The sequence below is a fragment of the Strongylocentrotus purpuratus genome, unplaced genomic scaffold, assembly GCF_000002235.5.
Source record: "Strongylocentrotus purpuratus isolate Spur 01 unplaced genomic scaffold, Spur_5.0 spur5_scaffold_14, whole genome shotgun sequence".
NCBI classification, from domain to species: domain Eukaryota; kingdom Metazoa; phylum Echinodermata; class Echinoidea; order Camarodonta; family Strongylocentrotidae; genus Strongylocentrotus; species Strongylocentrotus purpuratus.
Genome location: NW_022145599.1, coordinates 12309708 through 12320501, shown reverse-complemented (window position 1 = coordinate 12320501; position 10794 = coordinate 12309708). Strand labels below are relative to the sequence as shown.

Genomic DNA, 10794 nt, shown 5'->3' with positions numbered 1-10794 from the left:
TTTTGATACCATTTCTTTAAATTGTTTTTAATCACTCATGCGCGTGAAATATGCATCATATGAGTTGCATCAAAGAAAGAGAGAGAGAGAGAGGGGATCGAGGCTTTACAGACTATAATTTTATGTGTCATTTATTAATCCTAAATTGTGATTAAGTTATGATATAACATCGATAATTCTCGGTTTCGTTTTTTTCTGAGGCGCACTGCATGTATATTAAGAATATAGAATGAACCCAAAGAAAAGAAACAAAATGAAAAAAGTAACAAAAGAAAATAAGCTAAAAGAAAAACAAACGTGAAAATGATGTTTTAGATAAATATATACCTATAAATTACCCTTGATGGAAGGGACAATGTATAATCCCCTATTTTTATTTGTCCACCTGGAAGATCAAAAGTATGATTTCTAACAATTAAATGCCTTCACATAAAATATTCCAAAAATTATATTTGAAAGCTAATTCTGGGTATGTAGATTCACGGCTGACGGCCCGCGCGCTCCCATGATTATATCCACAAAAAACGGTATAAAAATTGAAGGCGGTATATATCTCTTTATATTTTACAGGGTCACCGCCGCCTGTGCTATATGCATTTGGAACGTTACCGTAGGCTCCGAAACCCGAATATATATAATAGTAGCTGATGATCGAGTTATCTATATAATTATTTGGGCAAATTTTACCCTTGCAATTTCCTTATAACAGTTTTCCAATAAAGTCGTTTTAAAACGTGCTTCCACATCAAATTTTTTTTCCATCATGTAGCGTATTTCACCACTGTACCAATTAATTTTGGCCCCTTTAGACAAAAGTGGACAATTCTGCCAACTTTCGGAGCCGGATATGCCGCCGTAGGCCTATATAATAAAAATAATAACAACCAAGCAAGTTGTTATGAATCTGCCTTGAATATCAAGATAAAATCACGATGAGCAAGAAATGTGATGCCTTTCCAATCAACTTCATTGAGAGGATCGAGGGGCCCCCTCCGGCCTCACCCCGATCCCCTTCCCCTCCCCTCCCCACCTTTAGGAACTTGCATGCACGTGGGGCGGCCGGGAGAAAAGAAATTCAATGATGTCGATCTGGAAAAATCATGCACAAGTGAGTTACAAATCTTGTCGATTATTGAAAAGTTCGACTTTATTTCGTGGTTGTTTAAATCCACCAATATCTAGGCGCAGCCCGCTGTCCTGATTACGTAGTTACCACACCCCTTCCATAAACCAATCCTGACACACCCCCTCTCACTTATCATGTGACATTGTATGGTCACGTGACAACTCTTACACAAACTTTTCTATTTACGTGATCTACTTTAGCCGTGGAGGAACGGCTTGAATCAATTTTGGTGATATAAGCACATCCAGCCAAAAGAGTTGATAAATTTAATAATATCTGCATGGTTTAAAAGTCATAGATATGGATCGTCGGAAAATTTCTTCGTTTATCGGTTTGATTCCGGTGCTGTTGGTCGTGTTTTTCGCGGTTTGCTCGAGCGCGAACGCTCAGTACCAACCCAACTGGAACTCGATTGACTCGCGGCCCCTGCCCGCCTGGTACGACCAGTCCAAGTTCGGTATCTTCATCCATTGGGGGGTTTTCAGCGTACCGAGTTTTTCCTCCGAGTGGTTTTGGGAGGATTGGAAGGGCAGTAACCCGCATCCTGATATTGTCAAGTTCATGGAGGACAATTATAGACCTGATTTCACATACGCCGACTTTGCTGCCAGTTTCAGGGCCGAATTCTTTGATCCTAATCAATGGGCAGATATTCTAAAAGCATCAGGAGCAAAGTAAATATACGTATTTGTTTTTTTCATCTGCTCATCAGGTGTTATTATTAATATTTAATATGTGAACTTGTAAGGTGTTTTAATCTTGACGTTGATGAGATATATTCTGAAGCTAAACTGTGTTGTGACAGCAGGTGATATGCTGCAGACAACAACAAAACTGTGTAAAAAACTAAACTTCTAATAATAAATAAAATGGTGATGAGCAAGTAAAAAACCATTGCTAGGATGGAAATGACAGTATTGCCTATAAAACAGACAATTTAGCTCCCATCAGACTAGACAGAAAATATGTCAGCTTGGATTGGAGGAGTTAAACATTAATTTTTCTTTCATGCTCTCCTCCAAGTCCAAGTCAAGAGGAGAAGGATTTAGTGAAGCCGGACGAACATGTAGTCTCGTTGGAATATATCCCCAAATAATGTAGACTGATTTTTTGATCTACCCTGAAATGCCTAACAACCCTAAGACTAAACTTTTGCTCAAGTCTTCTTGTGCCCTAACCCTCAATTTGATGTTTCTCTCAATTGTTATTCTTCAAATCTACTAAAGTATTGTGCTCTTGATTTGTAATACATGTATGTTTGTTGCATTTTGCTCACTGTTTATCTACTGTAGTTTATTGAAAATGAATGTATTTATTGTTTCTTCTCATTTTAATGTTATCTACATGCACACCTTGATATGCTTATGTTATGGATTATACTGTCTTACCCTAAAACTAGGGAGTCAAAAGAGTCAACAAAATCAACTCAACTCAGCTTTGAAACAGGAAAGCTCCCCGTCTACCGGTACTTTAGAATTAAAGTCATGTTAATCTTACTTGCCTGAAAACAACAACCAATGACTGAGGAGAGCCATTGAATAGAAGTTTGTTTCTTTGGGTAATCCCCTGGCATTGGGTGTTGTTTCTGTTAATATAAATAGAGCTAATATATAAAATGTTAACAATATTAATATTGCATTTTCAAGTTCATGTTCTAATACTGAGTATTATGGAGTGCTTATCTAATGATATTCATCTGAATTTACCACTAGGTATGTAGTACTGACCAGCAAGCATCATGAAGGATTCACAAACTGGCCTTCAAAATATTCCTGGAACTGGAACTCAATGGACGTTGGACCAAAAAGAAATCTTGTCGGTAAGAAAGCCTTTTTTTGGGGGGGGGGGGGGGGGTGGGGCAGACAATTCCTTAAAAAGTGAAAATTTAAAGAATTTACATAGATTTATCAAAGAGCTGCTGACATACGTGTACAGTAGACCTTACATGAGTTTTAAAAGTGAATGAAATTGAAATAGAATTGTTTGCTCATGAATTCATGCTGAAGATTGTAATGGAATTTGATTGAATTCAACAAATTTACTATGAGTATGATATGATTGGATATTTAGGCATAATTAGTGCATTTTACACTTACTGGTACTAATATTTCATAATTAGAAATCTTTAATCTGTACGTAGGATATATACATGTTCATATTTGTAGAATATTTAAAGACATCTTGAGCAAATTGGACAAGGACCAGATTCCGGTTTGATATCAAAATGATTACAAATGAATGAATCATGTATTTAAAAAAAATATGTTTAATTGTACCAATCCCATTTATTCATATTTAATGTATGCAAAATTGCAATGAAAATACAATTTCAGCAAAAGATAGTTCTAGCAAGCAATGACAATATTAAAACAATTTGATACCATCACAGTTGGAAAAGCTGTTTCAGGGATTACCTCATCAAGTACCGGTATCACTGACTTTGATAACTAAAATCATGTCATTGAAATGGATGACACAGTAGTTTTTATTTTGTTTCCATGCAGGTGATTTGGCTGCTGCCGTAAGGAACAGAACTGACATTCACTTTGGACTCTACCATTCACTTTATGAGTGGTTTAACCCTCTGTATCTGCAAGACAAGGCTAATAACTTCACCACCCAGGAGTACTGTGAGGTAAGGTGTTTATCATGAGACTCGTCTGCTATTAAAGAGGAGTTTATAGGGCAATCCAACCCTCGTAACAAGTTCATTTGTATGAAAGCAGAAAGCAGATAAACAGAATGGCAAAGTGCTATTCTTGGCTATTCTTTTGTGAGCATGTGCTGAGCTGGGGGAAGTTACATACCACTGTCTCTTGTAAGCTCACTTACTATTGACAGATGATGTCACAAGATGAATGAGATCTGGATCATTTTGTTTAGGGTGGAGCTTAGCAGGTCTGAGAATTTTTTTTAAAAAATACTTTAAAATCTATGAAGTATATTTAAATGTTTGAATAACGAAATATGAGTTGTATTTCAGTAGGAGTGAATCACAATTGTGATATACTTCTGATTTTAAAAATAAATAAATAGTACCAATTATAAGAGAGTTATGAATGTTTGAAATATGAGATCACTAAGTCTATGCAAATCTCAAATTAGCAGTTTGGTCAGTGGATAATGAAGTAGTTAAAATGAATAGAATATGCAACTAAATTCATATTCATTCTTCATTCATTGCTTTCTATTTGTTATGTTCGTATTATAGAAAGTACTATGGCCTGAGTTGATGGAGATCGTAAATACATTTGAGCCTGATGTTCTTTGGTCTGATGGAGACTGGGAAGCCCCCGATACCTATTGGAACAGCACAGAGTTCTTGGCCTGGCTCTACAACTCAAGGTATTTAGACTCAACAGATAGAGTAGATTGATATTTGAACATTATTATATTTTATTAGAATAGATCCATACTGGGCGCAAGCTGTTTGTTTCTTTACAAACTGGAAATACTTGATGGAAGCCTAACATTCAAAGCTAGCCTATTGTCATATTAATGGTGACCTGATAAATATTCATAAGGCCAGAATTAGGAGAGCTGAGATATTTATTTCCAGTTCATCATGACTGTGCTATGGACCAGTGATGGCCTGGTGTTAGAGTCGCTGCCCAAAACTTTGTTGTTGATTTTAATTACAAGAATAAGCATACAATTTTTATTTTAATGGGGTGCAAGCCCGTCAGTGACCAGTGACCAGCTATGAGGGGTGCAAGCCAAAATTTCTTTACAAATTGAATAGATTCATGGTTGGACATTATTACATGTACATTGTATATGACATTATACCTTGTTACCAGTAATAATTGTTATTAATTCAATATTCATTGTCTGATATATATACTTCCTTGGAGTTGAAAAGGGATACAGATGTGTTAGTTAAAAATGAAAACACAGTGTACGTTTTGATAAATTAATACTTTTGCTACAATACGGACAGTAGAAATGTTTATCTATCACTCAATTCTACCTCGTGTACATATTCATTTTCCAAATTGCATTGAATGTCTGTATTATCATTGGTCCAGTAGCTTACATGTGCCTTCTACGTTTTTTTAACTCTATGCAGGGATTTTAAGTGTACCAATCATTAAAATAGATTTTGCTCTGTAGGCTATGCTAGGGGTTCCATATACAATGTATACAGTGCGTCTCAGATAAAACGAAACCGAGAATTATTGATGTTTTATCATTACTAAATCACAATTATAATTGATAAATGACACATATTTGGAAAGCTTAGATCCTCTTCTTTCATTTGATGCAACTCATATAATGCATATTTCACACATGAGTGATTTAAATGAATTTGAAGAGAGGAAACCAAGAAGTCATTTGGTGGACGGTATCCCCAGTCTGAATTTCAAAGAGAAAATCACATTTCTAGAAAGTTGAGTTTCTGCCCTTTCATTCTCGAGGTGTTTTTAATCCTGTTGGTTTGTGGGCTAGCCCGGTGAAGGATAAAATAGTGACCAATGATCGATGGGGTGCAGGCGATAAATGCAAGCATGGTGGATACTATACCTGTCAGGATAGGTACAATCCTGGTATGTCAACAATATTTAAATTAAATATTAAAACAAAAAAAATTGCTTATCATCAAAAATTATATTAAAAAGTTTAAAAAAAGTTGCTTATCACCAAATAGCTCTCATTGCCTAGCTATGGCTTGCAGTGTAATTATTGCATAAAGATCATGTGCATTCCGGGAGTAAACATAGCCCCATGCTTAGACGCAGTTTGCAGAAACTGTACAAAGGGCTCTACACTAAACACTAACAGGTATGTCCACATTTTGAAACTTTTAGAGGTCAGGAGGGTGTTTCACAAAGATCCTAAGCTGAACTTATCTCTAGGTTGGACTTAACAATTATGGAAAGCCATTAGCACCCTTGAATATATTTTGTAAAAGTTATTTTAAAAAGCATAAAATGTTGATTCAAATCATTCATATTTTCTATTATGATGGGAGATTTCATGTTCTTGATGTGGAATTTATGAAAAGCCTAAAATACTTGAATTTTTGCTTTTGAATATATTTCAAAATAAGGCTACGAATGGCTGTCCATCCAACTTAGAGTTAAGTTCGACTTCGAATCTTTGTGAAACACCCCCTTGGACCTAGATTTTGGATGCCCATACATGTACATGTATGTTCTGAGCACCTGTTAGCTAGTGCCAAGCCCTGGTTTACATAATCATGTTGAATCTCTTTCAATTATCTGGTACCTTTTGTTTATGAAATAGCCCTGTGAAGGACAAAGTAGTGACCAATGATCGCTGGGGCAGCGGGGATATGTGCAAGCATGGAGGAGTTTATACCTGCGGAGACAGGTTTAGCCCGGGTAGGTTGGTGCTTTTTCATGAAAATCATAGCACTCACTATGATTTTCATGGAAAATAAACCTGGGCCGATATTCGTAAAAACCTTACTGAACTAGTTCTTAACTACATGTAATTATAAAAGCTATATAGTATACATAGTTAGCTGACAAGTAAACGTAGTAAGGTTTTATGAATATGGGCCCTTTTAACCTCTCCCTAACCCCTTGGCCGATATGCATAAGATATTACAAAGCTAGATGTCAACTAATTACATAGGCTATCGTTAGTTGACAACTAGGCTTAGTAATGTTTCATGAATATGGGCCCTGCATGTCTACTAATTATTTCAATTTATGCATGCTTTCCCTCCCTACCCCCTTGGCCCAAATGCATAAGACCTTAAAAAGCTAGTTGTCAACTTAATACAGAGGCTATAGTTAGTTGACAGCTAGGCTTAGTAAGGTTTTATCAATATGGGCCCTTTTTTCTATTGTATTTCAATTAATGCACGTTTCCCTCCCTAGCTACCCTCTTTCAAAATGTATGCATAGAATTTGGAAACAGGTTTATTAATTTATCAACTAATAGCTCCCATCCATAATGTAATGTAGTCTCTTGGTCTAAATTGCCTGCTCTGTTGAAAATGTCTCATAAATTCATGCTTTTTATTGCCTTCTGTTGGTTCTTTGTAAACAAATGTTTATTAGCTTGACTCCTTTTTTGTTGTTGATATACATCATGTTTCCTTCAGCTTCTATCTTCATTATTGATTGTTTTTTTCTTTTCCCTGCAACATAATAATTGTAACCACAAGTTAAAACCAATTTTAGATTCACCTCTCTCTCTCTCTCTCTCTCTCTCTCTCTCTCTCTCTCTCTCTCTCTCTCTCTCTCTTTCTCTCTCTTTCTAAAAATAATAAAATTTATGTTTACATTTCTCACTTCTTAATCTTTTCTTGCACTCTTGCCTGCCCTCTCATTTTAACCTGCATTCTGAAAACTAACCCAATGATTTCCTTTGTGAGTTGATCATTTGTTTTTTGTATTTAGAATTTTGTAAATATTTGTGTTAGAGGAAACATTTATCAAACCATTTTTATTCTATTCCTTCATCATCAACCAATATGATTACTCTAAGTACAAAACAAACAGAATTGGCTGTTGGCATATAAATTAGCATGTTTTATTTGATCGTTATTGCTTGATTTTAGAAACTTCTTGAATTTTATCAGAGTTCCTGAAACTTTCACCGAAAAAAAATTGTCTTTCCAATTTGAAACTTGCTAATGTGATTTATTCCAAAATGTTATAATAATAGATTTACGCTTAATTAATAAATGAAAAGAATAAAATGCTACCTTTAAAGGAAATGTCATTTGAAGGTCAGGTGACATCTAAATATAAGTTGATTCCTGTTGATGTTCAGGGCTTCATACAACTTATATTTCGTTATTCAAATATCTAAATATATTTCCTAGATTTTAAAGTATTTAAAACAATAATTTTCTCAGACCTGCTAAGCTCCACCCTAGACAAAATGCTCCAGATCTCATTCATCTTGTGACATCATCTGTCAATAGTTAGTGAGCTAACGAGACGGTGGTATGTAACTTCTCTCAGCTCAGCACATGCTCACAAAAGAATTGCATTCTTTCATACAATACCTCCACATTACCTTTCTTTTCCTGGTGATGCTACAGCAACTCATATGTTTGTATTGTATGGTCTATAGTAAACAAGTGCTCAGCTCTGGAGAAGCTACATACCACTGTCTCTTGTTTGCTCACTAATGATTGACAGATGAGGTCACAAGATGAATGAGATCTGGAACATTTTTTTTTAGGGTGGAGCTTAGCAGGTCTTAGAAAACAATGTTAAAAAATCTATGAAATATATTCAGATGTTTGAATAACAAAATATGAGTTGTATGCAGCCCTGCACATCAGCAGGAATCAACTTATATTTGGATGTCACCCAACCTCTAAGAGAGCTGAAAACTCACTTGATGAGAAACACCTGAATCAGAATATAAATGCATATTATGTTTTTTTAAATATGTGTCTTAAGCTCTTTTTGAGTGATCATGTTTGTTCTAAATTATCTTTATTATTATTATTTTTCTAGTTTTATTATTATTATTATTATTAGTAGTAGTAGTAGTAGTAGTAGTACTATATATTTATTATTTTAATCATTATTATTATTAATATTGTTGTTGTTATTGTTATTATTATTAGAATCATCATTTGAAGTAGTATTAAACATTATAATTTGCAGGTATTCCCTTCTACACATACAATACTAAAATATATCATTAATGAACGCACGTTAGGGGGGTGTAAGTTTGTAATAATCTATTTAATGTTGGCTGCAGGTACTCTGCAGAAGCATAAGTGGGAGAACTGTATGACCATTGACAAGGTATCCTGGGGATTCAGACGCAACGCTCCACTCGCTGACTACCTGGACATGGATGACCTCATTGAACTACTCGCCAGCACTGTCAGGTAACCTTTGACCTTTAAACCCATCGGCTAAAATGTAACTCCCCTATGATTTGGAAAGTGAAAACACTAGCAAATGTTTCTCCTCCTCCCTTCGCACTATGCCAAAAGGAATCATTTTAAACTGTGTCATGTGAAAGTTCAAAATGAATCCTGTATGTACACACAGTGCCGTTCATCTTCAGTATGTAGGCACCCCCCCCCCCAAAAAAAAAAAAAAAAATTGCGTGGGCAATTTCCGCCCTATAGAATGCAGGTTGCCGTTTGGGAAAAGACCTAGACAACTTGTGATATCTTTAATAGTGCTATTGAACCGCAATTTCATGCAGAATGTGCCTTTACCAAAAATACTGTCTCTTTGGTTATCGTCAATACTGCAGTGTACCTTAAACCTTGCAAGCTTATGAAACCTTTATGTGTGAGTAGTTTAAGAGCATACTTGTATGTGCAATAGAATCATTGATGTTGTTTTATTAAATTTGCTGTTACAGGAGGCTGTTTAAGTCCAACTTCATGGCAGCCCATTGAAACATACTGTATACAAGTAATTAACACACATTTCTATGGGGATGCCCATGAACTTAGACTTTAGACAGTTTCGAGAACTGGCCCCATGGTACTGGTTTAAGATTAAACTTTGTAGATTCATCCAAATTTGTGATTTTGTGATTTCATGTGCAGCTGCAACGGTAATCTCCTCATGAACATTGGCCCGACGGCAGATGGTCGCATCGTACCCATCTTCGAGGAGCGTCTAAGGTCCATGGGTGATTGGCTGAAGGTCAACGGAGAAGCCATCTTTGAAACCAGGCCTTGGAGGGCTCAGAATGATACCGTCACTGAAGGAATTTGGTGAGTGTTGTAATTTGTATGGAATGAATGACAGTAGTCCAACTCAATTGGAGGCGGGAAGTATACAAATTTATGTTCTCTCCTCTATTTAAATGTGGTGGATATACATGTTGCATTTTACAAGAAACGACTATTAGTAGTAACAATATCATAAGCGTTATTGCTGTTATCATTACATTGTATATTAACATAAGTGACTAGACAATAGACCTCTTTAATAATGTATTTCAGTTTATGCATGTTTCTCTCCCTAGCCTTTGATTCCCAGCTTTTTCATACACCTTTTTTGAATAATGGCATCTCTATAAAGATGGGATCCACTTTGCATACTTAGTTGTTGCTATGTTAGGAAAGCCTCTGCCAACGCTTGTTGTCAAGAGCAACTTTTGTTCAGAAAGTATTCATAAGATTAGTAAACAGGTCTCTTGATAGACATTGAATCTTTATTCTGAAAATTGTCAGCTCTGTCCTGCCAACAGTCACTTGTCATTTCCAAATCATATTCATAAATATTTTGACAAGCTAGTATGATATGAGGATTGGATAATTAAAACAAATTCTGTGTTTGATTGCAGGTACACCAACAAGACTACGGCTACCTATGCCATCGTACTGGACTGGCCAGCCGACAACCAGCTTGTACTCAGTGTCCCCATACCCAGCTCCCAGACCAGCCTCTTCATGTTGGGGTACAACCAGCCCCTTAAGTGGTCTGGTATTGCCTCTAAGCCTGGTATCACTGTTACCATGCCCCAGTTTACCCCTGACACCTTGCCCTGTGAGTGGGCCTGGGTGATTAAGATGAAGATGGTGCAGTAAAGGAGTATTGGGGAGGGGGATGAGTGATGAGATGGGGGAGGGGTGGATAAATGAAAGGGGGGGGGTCATAGTTTCTTGATGGCATAATGGTTACAGTGTTGTTATCACTTTTTTTCTGCCATCATACCGGTTATGCCAATGAAAGTAAAGCAGGGGCGATGGAGAAGGA

The 10794-nt window shown here is 36.2% G+C and overlaps 1 protein-coding gene across 2 annotated transcripts; it reads left to right on the top strand.

Moving 5' to 3' along the window:
- The first annotated feature begins 1287 nt into the window (after nt 1–1287).
- Nucleotides 1288–10794, top strand: LOC592157 (alpha-L-fucosidase). Of its 2 annotated transcripts, none has more exons than XM_030984209.1 (8): nt 1288–1800; nt 2839–2945; nt 3631–3761; nt 4338–4471; nt 5576–5673; nt 8825–8957; nt 9636–9806; nt 10382–10794. In XM_030984209.1, the coding sequence occupies exons 1-8, from the start codon at nt 1427–1429 to the stop codon at nt 10623–10625; spliced, it is 1392 nt and encodes a 463-aa protein (XP_030840069.1). In that variant the 5' UTR covers nt 1288–1426; the 3' UTR covers nt 10626–10794. The 2 variants fall into 2 exon arrangements, with proteins under 2 accessions (XP_030840069.1, XP_011681810.2); XM_011683508.2 differs by lacking the exon at nt 5576–5673 and adding an exon at nt 6374–6471 and having other exon boundaries at nt 1289–1800.